This window comes from Plectrocnemia conspersa, unplaced genomic scaffold (assembly GCF_051122295.1).
Source record: "Plectrocnemia conspersa isolate PC_06_02 unplaced genomic scaffold, ASM5112229v1 ptg000006l, whole genome shotgun sequence".
Taxonomy (NCBI): domain Eukaryota; kingdom Metazoa; phylum Arthropoda; class Insecta; order Trichoptera; family Polycentropodidae; genus Plectrocnemia; species Plectrocnemia conspersa.
The window spans coordinates 9,092,147-9,113,348 of NW_028277170.1; the positions used below are offsets into that span (position 1 = coordinate 9,092,147).

The window sequence follows — 21,202 nt, forward strand, 5'->3', positions numbered from 1 at the left end:
TAAAGTTAGGGTGCTAGTCAGAATTTAATATCATCTGAACAGGCACCATAACTTTAAACAGCAATCAATAAGAAGTAGCCAATATTTAACAATATATTATTGTTAACCTGAAACAAAAAAAATATTTAATAAAAAAAAAATTATAGTTGTTGTATTATATTAAACTTACCTAAAATATGGTTGATTCGTAATCAATGAATTGTAATAACTTACAAACTATTTCTGCTATGAAGGAACATTTATAATCGTATTTCAAATCGATTGCGCAATTCTGACCGCTGTTTAAAGTTAGGGTGCTAGTCAGAATTTAATATTATCTAAACTCACACCGTAACTTTAAACAGCAATCAAAAAAATAGTTAGAAGTACTTTAACAATTTATTACTATTTATCTGAAACAATAAAGCTTAAAATAATACTACTGTAATATAATTATCATCTGTATATATTTCTACCATTATAAAGGGATGTAATGCATTATTTTTATTAATACAGTGCCCTTTCGACCGCTGTTTAAAATAACAGTACAGGGTAGAACTCAATATAATCTGACCTGGCACTGTTACTTTAAGCAGCAATATTAAAAATTTACAAACAAGTTTTAAAATTTTTATCGTTTATCTGAAACAATAAAAAAATAAATAGAAAATTTTAAAAATAAAAATGAATGCAGTTAAATTATAATAAACTCACCTACAAATTTGGTTACATGTTTTCAATATATTGTAATTACTTTATGCCTTATTCTTTTATAAAAGAGCATTTAAAAGGGTAGTTTATATCTCTACAGATTTAATCTGACCACTGTTTAAAGTTAGGGTACAAGACAGAATTGAAAATTATCTAAACCCGCTTCATAACTTTAAACAGCAATCCAAAAAAGTATTGAATAAATTTACAATTTATTAATGTTTACCTAAAAATAATCATTAAATAAAGTAAAAAATATTGCTGTTGTATTAAATTTAACTAACCTGAAAATATGGTCAAAATAAATAAATTTATATTGTCATTACTTACAAATTTTTTCTTTTATTAAGGGGCATTTATAAGCGTATTTTTCATCTCTACGAAGCAATTCTTATCGCTGTTTAAAGTTAGGGTGTGAGAGAGAATTTATTTTATCTAAACCCGCACCATAACTTTAAACAGCAATCAAAAATAAGTAGCAAATAATTTCACTATATATAATTGTTTACCTGAAACAAAAGAAAGATTATTAAAATAATATTGATTGTTGTTAAATTATATTAAACACAACTAAAAATATAGTTGATAAGTAATAAATATGTTTTAATTACTTACAAACTGTTTCTTTTATGAAGGGCCATTTATAAGCGTATTTTTTATCTCTACAGCGCGTTTCTGACCGCTGTTTAAAGTTAGGGTGTTAGAGAGAATTTAATTTTATCTAAGCCCGCACCATAACTTTAAACAGCAATCAAAAATAAGTAGCAAATAATTTCACTATATATTATTGTTTACCTGAAACAAAAGGAAATTATTAATAAAATAATAACGATTTTTGGTAAATTATAATAAATACACATAAAAATATAGTTAATAATTAATAAGTATATTTTATTTACTTACAAACTGTTTCTTCTATAAAAGGGCATTTATAAGCGTATTTTTTATTTTTACAGCGCGTTTCTGACTGCTGTTCAAAGTTAGGGTGCTAGTCAGAATTTAATATTATCTGCACAGGCACCATAACTTTAAATAGCAATCATAAATTATATACAAATGTTTTTAAAATATATAAATGTTTATCTGAAAAAATAAATTTAAAAACAAAAATTAAATAAAATAAATGTTATAATTATAGTATTATAATAAAATCAACTGAAAATATGATTAATAAATAATAAATATATTGTCATTACCAACAAAGTTTTTCTTCCATAAAGATGCATTTATAAGCGTATTTTTTATTTCAACAGCGTGATTCTGACTGCTGTTTAAAGTTAGGGTGCTAGTCAAAATTTCATATTATCTGAACAGGCACCATAACTTTAAATAGCAATCAAAAATAAGTAGCAACTTATTTAAAAATATATAAATGTTTACCTGTAACAAAAAAATATTAAAGAAAAACTAAATAATATAAAATTATATTTATTGTTTTATATTAGGCTCACCTGAAAATATATTTAATAAGTTATAAACATATTTCCATTACTTACAAACTTTTTTTTCTACGAAGGAGCTTTTTTAGGCGTTTTTCCTATCTCGACAGTGCAATTCTGACCGCTGTTTAAAGTTAGGGTACGAGTTAGAATTTAATATTATCTAAACTCACACCGTAACTGTAAACAGCAATCAAAAATAAGTTATAAATACTTTTTATATTATTACTAGATATCTAAAACAATAAAATTTCAAAATAATACTACTGTAATATAGTTATCATCTATATATATTCCTAATATTTTAAAGGGATGTAATGCATTATTTTTATTAATACGGTGCAGTCTCGACCGCTGTTTAAAGTAAAAGTACAGGGTAGAATTCAATTTAATTTGACCTAGCACTGTTACTTTAAACAACAACCAAAAATAAATAGCAAATATTTTAAAAATATAAAATTGTTTATCTGAAACAATAAATTTAAAAACAAAAATTAAATTAAATAAAATGTTATTTTTTTGTATTATATTAAACTCACCTACAAATATGGTTGATTAATAATAAATGTATTGTATTTACTTACAAACTTTTTCTTCTCTTAAGGGGCATTTATAAGCGTAATTTTTACCTCTACAAGGTAATTCTTTTCGCTGTTTAAAGTTAGGATGTGAGAGAGAATTAAATTTTATCTAAACCCGCACCATAACTTTAAACAGCAATCAAAATTAAGTAGCAAATAAATTTACTATATATTATTATTTACCTGAAACAAAAAAAATAATTCATGAAATAATACTCATTTTTGATAATTTATATTAAACGCACCTAAAAATATATATTTAATAAGTAATAAATGTATTTTAATTACTTACAAACTTTTTCTTTTATGAAGGGCTTCTGACCGCTGTTAAATGTTAAGGGGCTAGTCAAAATTTAATATTATCTTGACAAGCACTATAACTTAAAACAGGAATCATAAATAAGTAGCCAATATTTCACAATATAATTTTGTTTGCCTGAAATAAAAAAAATATTTAATAAAATAAAAATTATAGTTGTTGTATTATATTAAACTGACCTAAAATATGGTTGATTGTTTTAAATAAATTGTAATTACTTACAAACTTTTTCTGCTATGAAGAAACATTTATACTCGTATTTCAATTCAATTGCGCAATTTTGACCGCTGTTCAAAGTTAGGGTGCTAGTCAGAACTTAATATCATCTAAACCGGCACCATAACTTTAAACAGCAATCAAAAATATTTTGCAAAAATTTAAAAAATATGTAATTGTTTATCTGAAACAAGAAATTTAAAAATAAAAATTGAATATTATAAAAATTATAATTATTTTATTATAATAAACTCACCTGAAAATATGGTTGACAAGTAATAAATACATTGTCATTACTTACAAACTATTTTTTCTATGAAAGGGCATTAACAAGCGTATTCTTTATCTCTACAGCGCAATTCTGACCGCTGTTTAAAGTTAAGGAGCTAGTCAGAATTTATTATTATATGAACAGGCACCATAACTTTAAACAGCAATCTAAAATTAGTAGCAAATAATTCAAAAATATAAAAATGTTTATCTGTCACAAAAAATTAATAAAGGTAAAATGTATACTATTAAACTTACATTTATTGAAATATATTAAGCTCAACTGAAAATTTAATTGATGAGTAATAGACGTATTTCCATTACTTACAAACTTATTTTTTTGCGAAGAAACTTTTTTAAACGTATTTCTTATCTCTGCAGTGCAATTCTGACCGCTGTTTAAAGTTAGGGTACAAGTTAGAATTTAATTTTATCTAAACTCACACCGTAACTTTGAACAGCAATCAAAATTTAGTTATAAATACTTTTACAATTAATTACTATTTATCTGAAATAATAAAATATTAAATTAATACTATTGTAATATAGTTATCATCTTTATATATTTCTAATATTTGAAAAGGATGTAATGCATTATTTTTATTAATACAGTGCATTCTCGACTGCTGTTTAAAGTAAAAGTACAGGATAGAATTTAATATAATCTGACCTAGCACTGTTACTTTAAACAGCAACCAAAAATAAATTACATATACTTTTAAAATATATAAATGTTTTTCTGAAACATGTAATTTAAAAATAAAAATTTAATAAAATGATTTTTTTTTTGTATTATATTAAACTTACCTACAAATATGGTTGATTAATTATAAATGTATTGTGATTACTTACAATCTTTTTCTTCTCTTAAAGGACATTTATAAGCGTATTTAGTATTTCTACGAAGTTATTCTTTTCGCTGTTTAAAGTTAGGGTGAGAGAGAGAATTTAATTTTATCTAAACCCGCACCATAACTTTAAACAGCAATCAAAAATAAGTAGCAAATAATTTCACAATATATTATTGTTCACCTGAAACAAAAAAAATATTTAATAAAATAAAAATCATATTTGTTGTATTATAAAAAACTCACCTACATACATGGTTGATTATTAATAAATGTATTGTAATTACTTACAAACTTTTTCTTCTCTTAAGGGGCATTTATAAGCGTATTTTGTATTTCTTTGAAGCAATTTTTTCGCTGTTTAAAGTTAGGGTGTGAGAGAGAATTTAATTTTATCTAAACCCGCACCATAACTTTAAATAGCAATCAAAAATAAGTAGCAAATAATTTCACTATATATTATTGTTTACCTGAAACAAAAAAAATAATTAATTAAAAAAAAATGAATATTGATAAATTATATTAAACACACCTAAAAATATAGTTGATAAGTTATAAATGAATTTTAATTACTTACAAACTGTTTCTTTTATGAAGGGCCATTTATAAGCGTATTTTTTATCTCTAAAGCGCGATTCTGACCGCTGTTTAAAGTTAGGGTGTGAGAGAGAATTTAATTTTATCTAAGCCCGCACCATAACTTTAAACAGCAATCAAAAATAAGTAGCAAATACTTTCATTATATTTTATTGTTTACCTGAAACAAAAAAATGATTAATAAAATAATAATGATTGTTGATAAATTATAATAAACACACCTAGAAATAAAGTTGAAAAAAATGTATTTTAATTACTTACAATCTGAATTAAATATTATCTGAACAGGCACCATAACTTTAAACAGCAATCAAAAATAGGTAGCAAATAGTTTTACAATATATAATATTATTGTTTACATGAAACAAAAAAAATATTTATTGAAATAAAAATTATAGTTGTTGTATTAAATTAAACTCACCTAAAATATGGTTGATTAATAATAAATGTATTGTAATTTTTTTTGCTATGAAGGAACATTTAAAATCGTATTTAAATTCAATTGCGCAATTTTGACCGCTGTTTAAAGTTAGGGTACGAGTCAGAATTCAATATTATCTAAACTCACACCGTAACTTTAAACACCAATTAAAAATTAGTTACATATACTTTAACTATTTATCAACGTTTATCTGAAACAATAAAATTTAAAACAATACTACTGTAATGTAGTTATCATATGTATATATTTATAATATTTTAAAGGGATGTAATGCATTATTTTTATTAATACAGTGCAGTCTAGACCGCTGTTTAAAGTAACAATACAGGGTAGAACTTAATATAATCTACCCTGGGACTGTTACTTTAAACAGCAATTTAAATGAATGTGAAAAACATCGTACAAATTAATAACCTTTATCCAAAACCAAAAAAAAAAAAATAATATATAAAATTATTAAAATAAAAATTATAGTTGTTGTATTATCCTAAACTCACCTAAAATATGGTTGTTAGTAATAAATGTATTGTAATTACTTACAAACTTTTTCTGCTATGAAGAAACATTTATAATCGTATTTCAATTCAATTGCGCAATTTTGACCGCTGTTTAAAGTTAGGGTACGAGTCAGAATTCAATATTATCCAAACTCACACCGTAACTTTAAACAGCAATCAAAAATTAGTTACAATTACTTTTACAATTTATTAACGTTTATCTGAAACAATAAAATTAAAAATAATACTACTGTAATATAGGTATCATCTGTATATATTTATAATATTTTAAAGGGATCTAATGCATTATTTTTATTAATACAGTGCAGTCTCAACCGCTGTTTAAAGTAACAATACAGGGTAGAACTTAATATAATTTACCCCGGGACTGTTACTTTAAACAACAAATAAAATGAATAAAAAAAACAATTTTACAAATTATTAACCTTTATCTGAAACAATAAAATATTCAATATAAAATTAATAAAATAAAAATTTAAGTTGGTAAATTATAATAAACTTACCTAAAAATTTGGTGGAATGTAATAAAAATATTGTCATTACTTAAAGACCTTTTTTCTATGAAGGGGCATTTATAAGGGTAGTTTTCATCTTTACAGCACAATTTTGACCGCTGTTTAAAGTTAGGGTGTGAGAGAGAATTTAATTTTATCTAAACCCGCACCATAACTTTAAACAGCAATCAAAAATAAGTAGCAAATAATTTCACTATATATGATTGTTTATCTGAAACAAAAAAAATAAGTTATGATATAATACTGATTGTTAATAAATTATATTAAACACACCTAAAAATATATATTTCATAAGTAGTAAATGTATTTTAATTACTTACAAACTGTTTCTTTTATGAAGGGGCATTTATAAGCGTATTTTTTTATCTCTAGTGTGCGTTTCTGACCGCTGTTTAAAGTTAGGGTGTGAGAGAGAATTTAATTTTATCTAAACCCGCACCATAACTTTAAACAGCAATCAAAAATAAGTAGCAAATAATTTCACTATATATGATTGTTTATCTGAAACAAAAAAAATAATTTATGAAATAATACTGATTGTTAATAAATTATATTAAACACACCTAAAAATATTTATTTGATAAGTAGTAAATGTATTTTAATTACTTACAAACTGTTACTTTTATGAAGGGGCATTTATAAGCGTATTTTTTTATCTTTACAGTGCGTTTCTGACCGCTGTTTAAAGTTAAGGTGCTAGTCAGAATTTAATATTATCTGAACAGGCGCCATAACTTTAAACAGCAATCAAAAATAAGTAGCAAATAATTACACAATAAATTTTTGTTTACCTGAAACAAAAAAAATATAAAATAAAATAAAAATTATTGTTGTTGTATTATATTAAACTCACCTAAAATTTGGTTGATTAGTAATAAATGTATTATATTTACTTACAAACTTTTTCTGCTATGAAGGAACATTTCAATTCAATTGTGCAATTTTGCCCGCTGTTTAAAGTTAGGGTACGAGTCAGAATTCAATATTATCTAAACTCACACCGTAACTTTAAACAGCAATCAAAAATTAGTTAGAATTACTTTTATAATTTATTAACGGTAACTGAAACAATATAATTAAAAATTATTACTATTATTATATAGATATTATTTGTTTATATATATTTCTAATATTTCAAGGGGATGTATTGCATTATTTTTATTAATAATGTGCAGTCTCGACCGCTGTTTAAAGTAACAGTACAGGGTAGAGCTCAAATAATCTGACCTGGCACTGTTACTTTAAACAGCAATAAAAAAAGTTAAAAATGTATTTTATAAATTATTAACCTTTATCTGAAACAATAAAATAATAAGTGGAAAATTAATAAAATCGAAATTAACGTTCAAATTATATAATAAACATTATTGAAAATAAGGTTGCTAAGTTTTAAATATATTGTCATTACTTATAAAAATTTTCTTCAATAAAGGGGCGTTTATAAGCGTAGTTTTTACCTCCACAGCGCAATTCCGACCGCTGTTGAATGTTAGGGTGCTTTTCAAAATTTAATATAATCTGAACAGGCACAATTATTTTAAACAGCATCAAAAATAAGTAGCAAATATTTTTAAAATATATAAATGTTTGTCTGAAACAAGAATTTAATAAACAAAAAATAAATACATAAAAATTATGTTTATTATAATATAATAAACTCACTTGAACATATGGTTGATAAGTATTAAATAAATTGTCATTACTTACAAACTTTTGCTTCTATGGAGGGCATTTATATTCGTATTTTTAATCTCTGCAGCGCAATTCTGACCGCTGTTTAAAGTTAGGGTGCAAGTCAGAATTTAATATTATTTAAACTCACACCGTAACTTTAAACAGCAATCAGAAAATAGTTAGAAGTACTCTAACAATTGATTACCGTTTGTCTGAAACAATAAAATAATAAATAGAAAATAAAAAAAAATATGTTGTTGAATTATAATACACTCACCTAAAAATTTGGTTGATAAGTAATTAATATATTGTCATTACTTAAAGCCCTTTTCTCCTATGATGGGGCATTTATAAGCGTAGTTTTTATTTCTACAACGCAATTCTGACTGCTGTTTAAAGTTAGGGTACGAGAGAAAATTTATTATTATCTAAGCCCGCACCATAACTTTAAACAGGAATTAAATACAAGTAGCAAAAAGTTTGCCAATATATTATTTTTTACCTTAAAAAAATTTTTATCAAATAAAATAAAAAATATTGCTGTTGTATTATGTTAAACTTACCTGAAAATATGGTCTTAAAAAATATTAATAATTATTATTACTTGCAAAGTTTTTCTTCTATTAAAGGACATTTATTAGCGTATTTTTTATCATTACGGAGCAATTCTTTTAGCTGTTTAAAGTTGCGGTGTGAGAGAGATATTAATATTAACTAAATCCGCACCTTAATTTTAAACAGCAATCAAAAATAACTAGCAAATAATTGCCAAATATTTTATTGTTTACCTGAAACAAAAAAAAATATTAATTAAAATAAAAAGTATTGTTGTTGTATTATATTTAACTCACCCAAAAATATGTATAATAAGTAATAAATTTATTGTCATTACTTACGAACTTTTTCCGTTATGAAGAGGCATTTATAAGCTTTTCTTTTATTTCTACAGCGCAATTTTGACCGCTGTTTAAAGTTAGGGTGCTAGTCAGAATTTAATATTATCTAAACAAGCACCATAACTTTAAACAGCAATTAAAAACAAGTAGAAAAATAATTTTACAATATACTAATGTTTACCTGATAAAACAAAAAATAAATAAAATAAAAATTATTGCAGTTGTATTATATTAAGCTCATCTGAAAATATGGTCATAAGAAATAAATATTTAGTCATTACTTACAAAGTTTTTCTTTATAAAGGGACATTAATGAGCATATTTTTAACTCTACGGAGCAATTCTTATCGCTGTTTAAAGTTAGGGTGTGAGAGAGAATTTAATATTATCTAAACCCGCACCATAACTTTAAACAGCAATCAAAAATAAGTAGCAAATAATTTCACTATATATGATTGTTTATCTGAAACAAAAAAAATAATTAATGAAATAATACTGATTGTTTATAAATTATATTTAACACACCTAAAAATATATATTTGATAAGTAATAAATGTATTTTAATTACTTACAAACTGTTTCTTTTAAGAAGGGGCATTTATAAGCGTATTTTTTTATCTTTACTGTGCGTTTCTGACCGCTGTTTAAAGTTAAGGTGCTAGTCAGAATTTAATATTATCTGAACAGGCACCATAACTTCAAACAGCAATCAAAAATAAGGAGCAAATAATTACACAATAAATTTTTGTTTACATGAAACAAAAAAAATATAAAATAAAATAAAAATTATTGTTGTTGTATTATATTAAACTCACCTAAAATTTGGTTGATTAGTAATAAATGTATTATATTTACTTACAAACTTTTTCTGCTATGAAGGAACATTTCAATTCAATTGTGCAATTTTGCCCGCTGTTTAAAGTTAGGGTACGAGTCAGAATTCAATATTATCTAAACTCACACCGTAACTTTAAACAGCAATCAAAAATTAGTTAGAATAACTTTTATAATTTATTAACGTTTATCTGAAACAATAAAATTGAAAATTATTAATATTATAATATAGATATTATTTGTTTATATATATTTCTAATATTTTAAGGGGATGTATTGCATTATTTTTATTAATAATGTGCAGTCTCGACCGCTGTTTAAAGTAACAGTACAGGGTAGAGCTCAAATAATCTGACCTGGCACTGTTACTTTAAACAGCAATAAAAAAAGGTAAAAATGTATTTTATAAATTATTAACCTTTATCTGAAACAATAAAATAATAAGTGAAAAATTAATATAATCAAAATTAACGTTCAAAATATATAATAAACTTCACTGAAAATATTCAATAAAATAAGAAAATATATTGTCATTACTTATAAAATTTTTCTTCAATAAAGGGGCGTTTATAAGCGTAGTTTTTACCTCCACAGCGCAATTCCGACCGCTGTTGAGTGTTAGGGTGCTTTTAAAAATGTAATATAATCTGAACAGGCACAATCATTTTAAACAGCATCAAAAATAAGTAGCAAATATTTTTAAAATATATAAATGTTTATCTGAAACAAGAATTTAATTAACAAAAAATAAATACATAAAAATTATGTTTATAATATTATAATAAACTCACTTGAACATATAGTTGATAAGTATTAAATATATTGTCATTACTTACAAACTTTTGCTTCTATGGAGGGCATTTATATTCGTATTTTTAATCTCTGCAGCGCAATTCTGACCGCTGTTTAAAGTTAGGGTGCAAGTCAGAATTTAATATTATCTAAACTCACACCGTAACTTTAAACAGCAATCAGAAAATAGTTAGAAGTACTTTAACAATTGATTAACGTTTGTCTGAAACAATAAAATAATGAATAGAAAATTAAAAAAAAAATGTGTTGTTGAATTATAATACACTCACCTAAATATTTGGTAGATAAGTAATTCATATATTGTCATTACTTAAAGCCCTTTTCTCCTATGATGGGGCATTTATAAGCGTAGTTTTTATTTCTACAACGCAATTCTGACTGCTGTTTAAAGGTAGGGTACGAGATAAAATTTATTATTATCTAATCCCGCACCATAACTTTAAACAGGAATTAAATACAAGTAGCAAAAAGTTTGCCAATATATTATTTTTTACCTTAAAAAAATTTTCATCAAATAAAATAAAAAATATTGCTGATGTATTATGTTAAACTTACCTAAAAATATAGTCATAAAAAATATTAATAATTATTATTACTTGCAAAGTTTTTCTTCTATTAAAGGACATTTATTAGCGTATTTTTTTATCATTACGGAGCAATTCTTTTAGCTGTTTAAAGTTGGGGTGTGAGAGAGATACTAATATTAACTAAATCCGCACCTTAATTTTAAACAGCAATCAAAAATAACTAGCAAATAATTGCCAAATATTTTATTGTTTACCTGAAACAAAAAAAAAATAATAATTAAAATAAAAAGTATTGTTGTTGTATTATATTTAACTCACCGAAAAATATGGTTAATAAGTAATAAATTTATTGTCATTACTTACGAACTTTTTCCGTTATAAAGAGGCATTTATAAGCTTTTTTTTTATTTCTACAGCGCAATTTTGACCGCTGTTTAAAGTTAGGGTGCTAGTCAGAATTTAATATTATCTAAACAAGCACCATAACTTTAAACAGCAATTAAAAACAAGTAGAAAATAATTTTACAATATACTAATGTTTACCTGATAAAACAAAAAATAAATAAAATAAAAATTATTGCAGTTGTATTATATTAAGCTCACCTGAAAATATGGTCATAAGAAATAAATATATAGTCATTACTTACAAAGTTTTTTTTTATAAAGGGGTATTAATGAGCATATTTTTAACTCTACGGAGCAATTCTTATCGCTGTTTAAAGTTAGGGTGTGAGAGAGAATTTAATATTATCTAAACCCGCACCATAACTTTAAACAGCAATCAAAAATAAGTAGCAAATAATTTTACAATATATTATTGTTCACCTGAAACAAAAAAAAAATTTAATAAAATAAAAATTATATTTGTTGTATTATATTAAACTCACCTAAAAATATGGTTGTTTAGGAATAAATGTTTTGTAATTACTTACAAACATTTTCTGCTATGAAGGAGCATTTATAATCGTATTGTATTTTAATTGCGCAATTTTTACCGCTGTTTAAAGTAACAATACAGGGTAGAACTTAATATAATCTACCCTGGGACTGTAACTTTAAACAGCAATTAAAATAAATGTAAAAACAATTTTACAAATCAATAACCTTTTTCGAAACAATAAATTAATAAATATAAAATTAATAAAATAAAAATTTAAGTTGGTAATTTATATTAAGCTCACCTAAAAATTTGGTTCAAAGTAATCAATATATTGTCATTACTTAGTGAATTTTTCTTTCATGAAAGGGCATTTGTAAGCGTAATTTGTATCTTTACAGCGCAATTCTAAACGCTGTTAAAAGTTAGGGTGCTAGTCAGAATTTAATATTGTTTATTATATTATAGGTGCTAGTCAGAATTTAATATTGTTTATTATATTATATTAAACTCACTTGAAACAATGGTTGATAAGTATTAAATATATTGTCATTACTTACAAACTTTTGCTTCTATGGAGGGCATTTATATGCGTATTTTTAATCTCTGCAGCGCAATTCTGACCGCTGTTTAAAGTTAGGGTGCAAGTCAGAATTTAATATTATCTAAACTCACACAGTAACTTTAAACAGCAATCAGAAAATAGTTAGAAGTACTTTAACAATTTATTAACGTTTATCTGAAACAATAAAAAATAAATATAAAATTAAAGAAAAAATTATGTTGTTGAATTATAATAAACTTTAAACAAGTAGTAAATAATTGTACAATATATTAATGTTTACCTGAAAAAATAAATTATACAAAAAATAAAAATGATTGCTGTTGTATATTAAACTCACTTAAAAATATGGTTATAAGAAATAAATATATAGTCATTACTTACAATCCGTTTTAAATCACTCCACCTAACTTCAAACAGCAATAGTGTATACAGATATATACTCTCGTTTTTCCTAAGAACTAGTCTAAAAATTTAATAATCTCTTAACTGTAAACCAAAATAATAAAAACTGGTGTAGTACATAATTGTTTTATAAAATACATTTGATATTTTAATGTTAATGCTATTTATATCAGCGAATATATGCATAATTCTATTTTTTCTGTACAGAGCAGAACACTGTTTGAAATTAAGGAATGCGGAAGGATCCGATGCTAATCAAACCATCTTACTTAGACAGCAATGAATAATAAAATATATAAGCCTTCGTACTTATTACATAGGGTCTAATATTAAAATTTAATTGGTATATAAAAGGATATGTTCATTACTTACATATAGATTTATTACACAGCGACAGTCTTTGCATCATTTTCACTTCTACAGCGCAGTCCTGACCACTGTTGGAAGTTAAGGTATGTGATTTAAATGAATCTAATCACAAATATTAACTTCAAACAATAATTAGGATTACAGATTCTGTCGTGTTACTGAGGGGCTAATCTGAAAATTTGGATTATATATTATATATTTTTTTATTATTATTACCGACCAATTTTCAATTTTATTTAGCGGCAGTTATTTGCATCATTCCTTTATTGATTAATCATTTGTAAAGTTTTGGGACTACGCCTGTTTGGTTCAACAAAAATATAATCATTTTATATTTGTGTAAAATTTTTGAAAAAAAGGGTTAAAAGCAATATTTAAGGGGTTTGTTTCATTATTAACAACGTTTAAGTATTTAATGTTATGATACTAATATAGTTGGCTCATACTGGTAATAAATTGCGTCATCATAAGTTAAAAATAAATTTCATCAGCAAGCAAATAAGACAAAGGGTTGTTGATATGGTTTTTATCTCGAACGATTGTATTGGAATTTGCAACGCGTGTTTGTCGAGCGTCTTTGTTTGTTTTGCGATAAAGCTCCTGTAGCGATCGACCACCGACGTCGATTTCAAGCGACGCCGACGCTTATTTTCTTACGTGCCTAACCTTAAAAATGTAAAATTCAATAAAATATGTAATTTTATAAATAAATAGATCTACCTAATTGAAAAACATGTTTAAAAAAGATTTTTACGAAGTTTGCACTTGCTAAAGTTACTGAAAGCTGTGTGAACGCGAATGGAATAAATTTCATCAGCAAGCAAATAAGACAAAGGGTTGTTGATATGGTTTTTATCTCGAACGATTGTATTGGAATTTGCAACGCGTGTTTGTCGAGCGTCTTTGTTTGTTTTGCGATAAAGCTCCTGTAGCGATCGACCACCGACGTCGATTTCAAGCGACGCCGACGCTTATTTTCTTACGTGCCTAACCTTATAACATGTAAAATTCAATAAAATATGTAATTTTATAAATAAATAGATCTACCTAATTGAAAAACATGTTTAAAAAAGATTTTTACGAAGTTTGCACTTGCTAAAGTTACTGAAAGCTGTGTGAACGCGAATGGAACGTTTAATAAATATGTTTTATAAGTTAATAATAAAGAAACTAATCTAAATAAATGTAAATTAAGAGGTCAGTTTACATAAAAGTTACATAAGTTTACATAAATGCGTTTGACATCGAGAAATATAAATTATAATTAAACATTTTGAAAACGAGAATCGGTACTTACTTTTTGAAGTTGTTGCAGTTTTGAAAGATGCTTTGCAGTCTCAAGCTCTTATTGCGGAATGGCTGCTATCTTAGCTTGTTGGAGAGCGACACGTCCATGCGCTGATGTATGATATCGCGAAAAGAAAGAACTCTCGCGCAGTAGGCCGTATTTATATCATGCTAACGAGTCGTAAAACAAGGGTGCGGAATCTTTAGGAGCAATAATTATTTTGTATATGGCAATACCTTTAGCAATAATTTCAGAAAAGCATAAAGTGGTGTTAGAATTACGTGAATAATAATGCTAAATAAGTAATTATCTTTTGTATACAATTAAGATATTTTATTGTTTTGATTTTTGATAAAATACTTTTTTGCAACAATATTAACAAATTAATAAGCAGTGTTGGGTTTGCTTGAATTAAATCGTAATTGATCTCTTTTGGAAAAAAATTAATTCTTCTAACAGTACAAGATATAATGGCAATTTTGAATGGCTTATTGGGGACTCCCATAATTGTTGCGTTTTAATTGGTTACACAAGACTCGTTAAATGCTTATAAAATCTAATGGATCTGTATTCCTTGCATTTACAAAGAATCGAAGAATCTCTTTGCCGAAAGCAATTAATGCTAAAAAGGAATATATAGTGGCAACTATCGAAAAATATGAACTCTTAAAGAAGCGCACCTCAAATTTTGTTTCTGAGCGAGCAAGTAAGGAACATCCGTTGTCAAATTACCTAAAACAAAGTTTATCTGCTTCAATGACTATAAAGTTTAATAATATATTTATTAGAAATAAAAAATGATTTTAGATTTTTCCAAAATCATCTGAATTGGTCAAGGAATCGAAGGATAATTAGGACGGTGGTATATAAGTCATAAAGCTGCCATAGAACTCCTCCATCAGTGCTTTCATTTATACTAGCACTTCGTTTCTGACTTGAAGTATATTTTGTACGAGATTTTTGCTTCGAAACTCAGTAAAAGGAGCAGCAAAAAATGGTTATAAATATTAAACGTATATATTCTAGTTTAAATGACTTTATAAATAATGGAATACAAAATTAAGATAAATGTGCTGTTCATAAGGATAATTTTGTTGATATGTGTGCATTACTGTGTTATTGTTAACATATATACAGCACTCAACTATTCATTTGTAGCACAACGAAAGATCAGAAAAAACTTTTTTCTATGTATAACAGAAGGAATTCAGGCGTATTAAGTAAATAAAACAATCATTTTTTACAAAGCATATATTTGTGGCTTTAAACGTTTTAATATACTTGTTGTAATTTATCGTAATAAAAATATGTATATATATGTCAATAGTTTTTATGACTTGCCGAAAAAAATCTGGTTACAAACCTAAATCTTCGTAATTGGCTGTCATTTCGAGTGGCGAGCCAAAAACTTCATCCACAGGACCAAGCATATATAAGCGCAGATCATTCACTTTTATTTGAAAATCATTTCCGACAGGTTAATGAATCTTTGTAATGTATTTGTCATTGGTTCATAGTTCAATTGTATTGTTGCTGGTTTAGTTTTATATTAGTTACGTCAAAATATTACATTATTTGATTGCATTGTCTCATTATGTCTTATTAAAAGTTGCTTAAAACGTTAAAGTCGATGATTCTTGTTAATGTGTCTATTTTTATCACTAAATTTATTATGCTTCGAAATACTGTGGCGATATATAGAATTGTAAATTTTTCAATATTATCTTAAACGATCTTGCTGCTTTCATGCTTTTGAGTTCGTACAAGATGCTTTGAGAAGCTCTTTTGCTTCAAAGCATTTTTTCCAACTAAAAATAAACTTTTTCTTAAGTCATAGTTTTTTTAATGTATTGCTAGTAAATTAAATAATAAAAAATGTAAATTTTTAGGTGATAATACGTTAGTATCATTTTTTTCAATTTGAATAAAAAAAATAAGTTATATAATCAGTTATCAACTTCGTTCATTATTAAATTCTAGAAGGTACAAAAAATGATTATAAATTTAATTTTTGTATATAATTATCCTAAACTTAGTATGATACACATGAGCTTGCAGACAAATATGTAAAATGTCGAAAAATTGTATTACATTTAATAATCATATACTTACCAGCCATTGTTTTTCTAATCCCTGAAAATCTCCAAAATGTTGCATACTCATCTTTGGTTTTAAAATTTTTCATTTTTTTATTATGTATATATATGAATAGTATTATTATTACGTTAAAGTTATCATCGATTGACATATTTAATTTATATTATTAAATTATTTAAAAAAAAACTATTATTGCAGTGATTTTGCATAAAAATCAAAAATGTTCTTGCTTTGAATCTTTTTGTATTTAATAGTTTTAAATTTTTATTGCGACAGATCAACAAAGTGAATTACACTAAGGAACCACTTACCTTCCATCTCTTATTATGGTTTTGAATGCAGTGATCAAGTCGCTCGATATCATAATCTAGATCGACGTTCGAGACATACAGTTTCTTAACTTGTACTTCAGACACAAATATGTTCACTGTGATAGCTGGTCAAGTATATGTGAGATGGTGCACATCTTTTTATGTTTGCACCAAAACACCGAATTTGATACAATAGAAAAATTCTGGAAAAGACTGGTTGAGTTCCTAGTCACTATTAGTAATGATGGTCTTCCGGCATCACTATCTATGATGGAGACGGAAGATATCAGAGCCATGACGATTACATTCTGTAGTATTAGCAAGCCAGTCTAACTTAAAAGCGTTAAATAAATAGAGAATCAAGCCCAAATAAATTGATCCACATGACATTCACACCAAGGAAAGTAAACTACACAAACATCATTTTATGCAATGAAAATTTTCCTAAAAAACAAATGGTGAAATATATGGGACTTCATTTGACCAGTTGAGTTGAATACATGACTCGCAGAAAAATTACCTGACCAATACATCCGATTCAAACAAAGCAACTTTTAGCTTCTCATTTAAAAACAAGGTACTTGTGTGACAGTACTCAAACCATTGTGGAACTATGCATCTTAAATATTAAAATAGTTCAGCAGTTGCAAAACAAAACACTTACATTATTATTGATCATATCCTGGTATACAAGAAAATCGCAAATACCCACAAGGCACGTGGGCGGCCGATTCAACAAAATCTCAATTTACAATATACGACACTGAAAGAGTGGTGGAAGATCCAGAATTGGCAATTCATCGGCGTTTGAAGCTTTTGGGCTTTTCTTATGGCTCTCTTTGGCGCATTTTGCATCTGGATTTGTACATTCACCCGTATAAAATCAAGAACTGAAGCCTAGGGACCACGGTCAGCAAATAATTTATGTACATTGGAGCTGATTTTTAAAAGAAAATCTTCTCTGATGAGACATTTCCACCTATCTGGGTATGTTAATAAGCAAAGTTGCCACATATGGTATGAGGAAAATCCTCATGGGATTCACAAGAGACAAATACATACCCAAAAAGTAACTGTTTGGTGCATATTGTGGTTAGGTTAGTCATTGGCCTTATTTTTTTGAAAACACTGAAGGTCGGACTGTAACGGTCAATAGCGAGCGCTATAGGAGTATGATAACCGTTTATTTTTGGCAGGAAATCGAAGATATGTGATTTCAACAAGACTTACACATTGGGTGCAATGTTGGATGTTTTGCATAAAAAGTTCCCAGATCACAATTTTTCAAATTTTGGTGACGTCAACTTGTCGCAACATCATGAGATTTAACGCCGTTCAATTTTTTTGTGGGGCTATGTTAAGAGACGCCGATAAATTTTAAACGTTTGAGCACCCAAAAACCAACATCTGCTAAGTTTTATTTTGATTATCTATAAGATAATTTCATACAACACATAAGTTTATATGCGTACCGCCTTATTATATACGTGGTCGTGCGGACCAACCGTATCCCAACCAAGTAAACTGGTTAGTATCAGAAGCGGCGCACATCTCAACGGCTGCTAGGATTGTAGGCATCGCTTGTGGGACATCAATTGCGCATGTGTCATGTAGGTGTGCAGGGGTCTATTGACGTTAAGTTTATGTGTCATGAGTTGCTACAGCTACTCTTGAAATCAACCTCGATCTGAAATCCAAATTTTAAGAATAATTAAAAAACTATTATATGACGAACCAATATATTCCAAAAACCAAAAGTATCCAAAAAGAGTAAGGATACAAAGTCATTAGATGTAAATGTTATGGAATATGGCAATGCCATTATTAGATATAAAAACTAGCTTATTAATATGCACCAAAAATTTAAATTTACTTTGTTTCCTTTTTTAAAGTCCAAAAAAACAGTGTTGAGAAGAGAATATAAAAACATATTGTCACTATTTCCTACTACATATCTATGGGGAGAAGGATTTCAGTATTGTAGTTATAAAAACCTAAGCTAAGCCTGATGATCTTTGGTGTGCTTTGAAAGTACAGTGAAACTACGAATTCTGTGAATTCTAGGCATTTTACATTTTTTTTGCACAATGTATGATTTTATCTAATAAGATTGCGTTGTACGGTAAAGCAAAAGTTAATTAAATAGATCAATATAGTATTACATTATAGGAAAATAAGATTTCAATCTAAAGAATTATACAAAAAGTAATTGAATAAACAGGTGCAAGATGTGACATTCATGGTATTCCATCATTATCTTGAAAATAGTAAGATTTGATTAAATTATTTTTTAATTTAATTTTACTTTACATATCTCTTTCTGTGTAAAAAATACTAAAGTTTGTAAGTACAAATTGTAATGCACATACTTGTATACTTTGATCTTTAAAATATGGCAATAGATAATATTTTTTTATATTTTAAAATCATATAAATTAATTATTAACTAGTAAACTACTTAAAATTCTTAAAAAAGAGCATTGCTTCTTTATCAATCTATACGATAGTGCTAGAGGTCGTGGTTTAGCATTCTCGACTGCTGGTTTGTATCTGATGTGGTGATGTCCGTGTGAGAAGTTCGAGTCTGGTTGTAGTAGCGTGGTATCGGCGAATCAAAGTCCGGGTAGGTAGCGTTTCGGTAGCAGCGGCGGTGCGGTGGGCGGTGCGGAAGCGATGGCGGCGTTCGAGTCAATCCGGCGAAGTCTGGCGGAGTGTGTATAAGTGAAGTCTCTGTCTCCCTATTTATATGATTAGGCCGGCGTACAAAAATCGTAAACAGGTTATTGTTACATCGTCATACTTCAAAATCTTTGAGTTAATGTTTTAGAGCTGGTAACACCTTGCGTATTTCGACTTGAACGGAGTCAACCATTTACAATTTACGTTAACCTCAGAAAGTTTCATTTGAAGCTGACAAATTCTGAAAAAACAAGATCAGTCAATTCACCTGTTAAAATAATGCTTCAGTTTGAATAATATGAGGTCTGATCAAACAATAAAAGCAAGACTTAAGATATATACTGAACCTGGTCATTGAGGTGAAAATATAAACTTCTAATAGGAAAATAACCTAGCAAATTTAGACGATGACAGTAACAGATGCTCTAGTTGGCCGTAATGCCTAACTTGATAGTACGAGCATATTCGTTACATCGAGTTTTTAAATAATTTTTTTAATATTTTATTTATGCAATTGTACAATTCTTAACTTTAAAAGTAAATTAAAATACATTGATAGCAATACCTAAATATTTTTTCAATACAATTTATAATTTTATTAGGATTTTATTCAACAACGGTTCAAGAAAAGGGCATAGTTAAATTTTATTAAAATTGTAATGCTACATTTTTAAGTGCTGCAATTTTTTTTTGAAAATTTGTTTTGTGCATTAAATTATAATGGGTCGTTTTTCCCTGTCGAATATAATAATTTCAGCAAATTACTTTTCCCGTTCTCGTTTTGTATTAACTTTGAAAATGTCTAAATTGTTTTGCATTGTTATTTATTATACGTATTATATTTCTTGAAAATGCGTAGTTCTCTTGATTTTAATATCACTTTCTATTGTATATTACTTTGTACTGAATTATATCTAAGCGTGTAAATTTTGTGGAACAGTTTTCAGTAATGTACAATATGCGTTGTTATTGGATATATTAGATTATTATAGTAATCGGGTTAAACCAACACTACCTAATTTACAGAAAGGTGATGGTTAAACTTTGGATGTCGAAACTTGTAATTGGGCCAGGAGGCTTAACGTGAAGAGAAAAGTAGCTGTTTTATCGGTCTCCTTAATCTCTGTAAATGGTTGGCGTAGCTCTACTTAGTGTAAGTTGACTAAATTGTATTTTAAATATTAAATAACTATTAGCTAAAATTATATAAATAATAAAGAAATAAGACATTTGTATTGTTGAATGGTATGCTTTATTAATATATTGGCTGATTCCTCAGTCTTCTTTTAAAGTGCAGATACAGATATTTTATTGTGATATTTGATTATTTATAATATTAAACACGTGTGTGTTTGTGAAATTACATATACAGATATATTGCTTATATAAATAATAAATACAGAGTATTACATAACTTAGGTTTTTTCTTTCAATT

At 26.6% G+C, this 21,202-nt stretch overlaps 2 protein-coding genes across 3 annotated transcripts in view; one reads left to right on the plus strand and one right to left on the minus strand.

Moving 5' to 3' along the window:
* LOC148234172 (uncharacterized) overlaps window positions 1-13,278 on the plus strand; it is a 31,067-nt gene extending 17,789 nt beyond the window's left edge. Inside the window, exon 5 of the mRNA XM_088188377.1 lies at window positions 13,231-13,278. Coding sequence (XP_088044503.1) covers window positions 13,231-13,278 — 48 coding nt within the window. The remainder of the gene's footprint in view (window positions 1-13,230) is intronic.
* Window positions 13,279-17,733: 4,455 nt separating this feature from the next.
* On the minus strand, window positions 17,734-20,204 carry LOC148234173 (uncharacterized). 2 transcript variants are annotated; one of them, XR_015809989.1, is made up of 3 exons: window positions 20,115-20,204; window positions 19,547-20,008; window positions 17,734-18,775 (listed from the first exon to the last, which is right to left on the minus strand). XR_015809989.1 is itself a non-coding variant. In XM_088187789.1 (3 exons), exons 1-3 carry the CDS (start codon window positions 20,120-20,122, stop codon window positions 19,598-19,600), a joined length of 318 nt encoding a protein of 105 aa, XP_088043915.1. In that variant the 5' UTR covers window positions 20,123-20,194; the 3' UTR covers window positions 17,734-19,597. The 2 variants fall into 2 exon arrangements, 1 of the variants encoding a protein (XP_088043915.1); XM_088187789.1 differs by having other exon boundaries at window positions 17,734-19,826; window positions 19,928-20,008; window positions 20,115-20,194.
* Between the last annotated feature and the right edge of the window lie 998 nt (window positions 20,205-21,202).

Coding starts and splice junctions, on each gene's coding strand:
- LOC148234173 (XM_088187789.1), bottom strand. Junction 19,827..19,927: donor TTCAAGTCGAAATACGCAAG/GTGTTACCAGCT, acceptor TCATATAAATAG/GGAGACAGAGACTTCACTTA.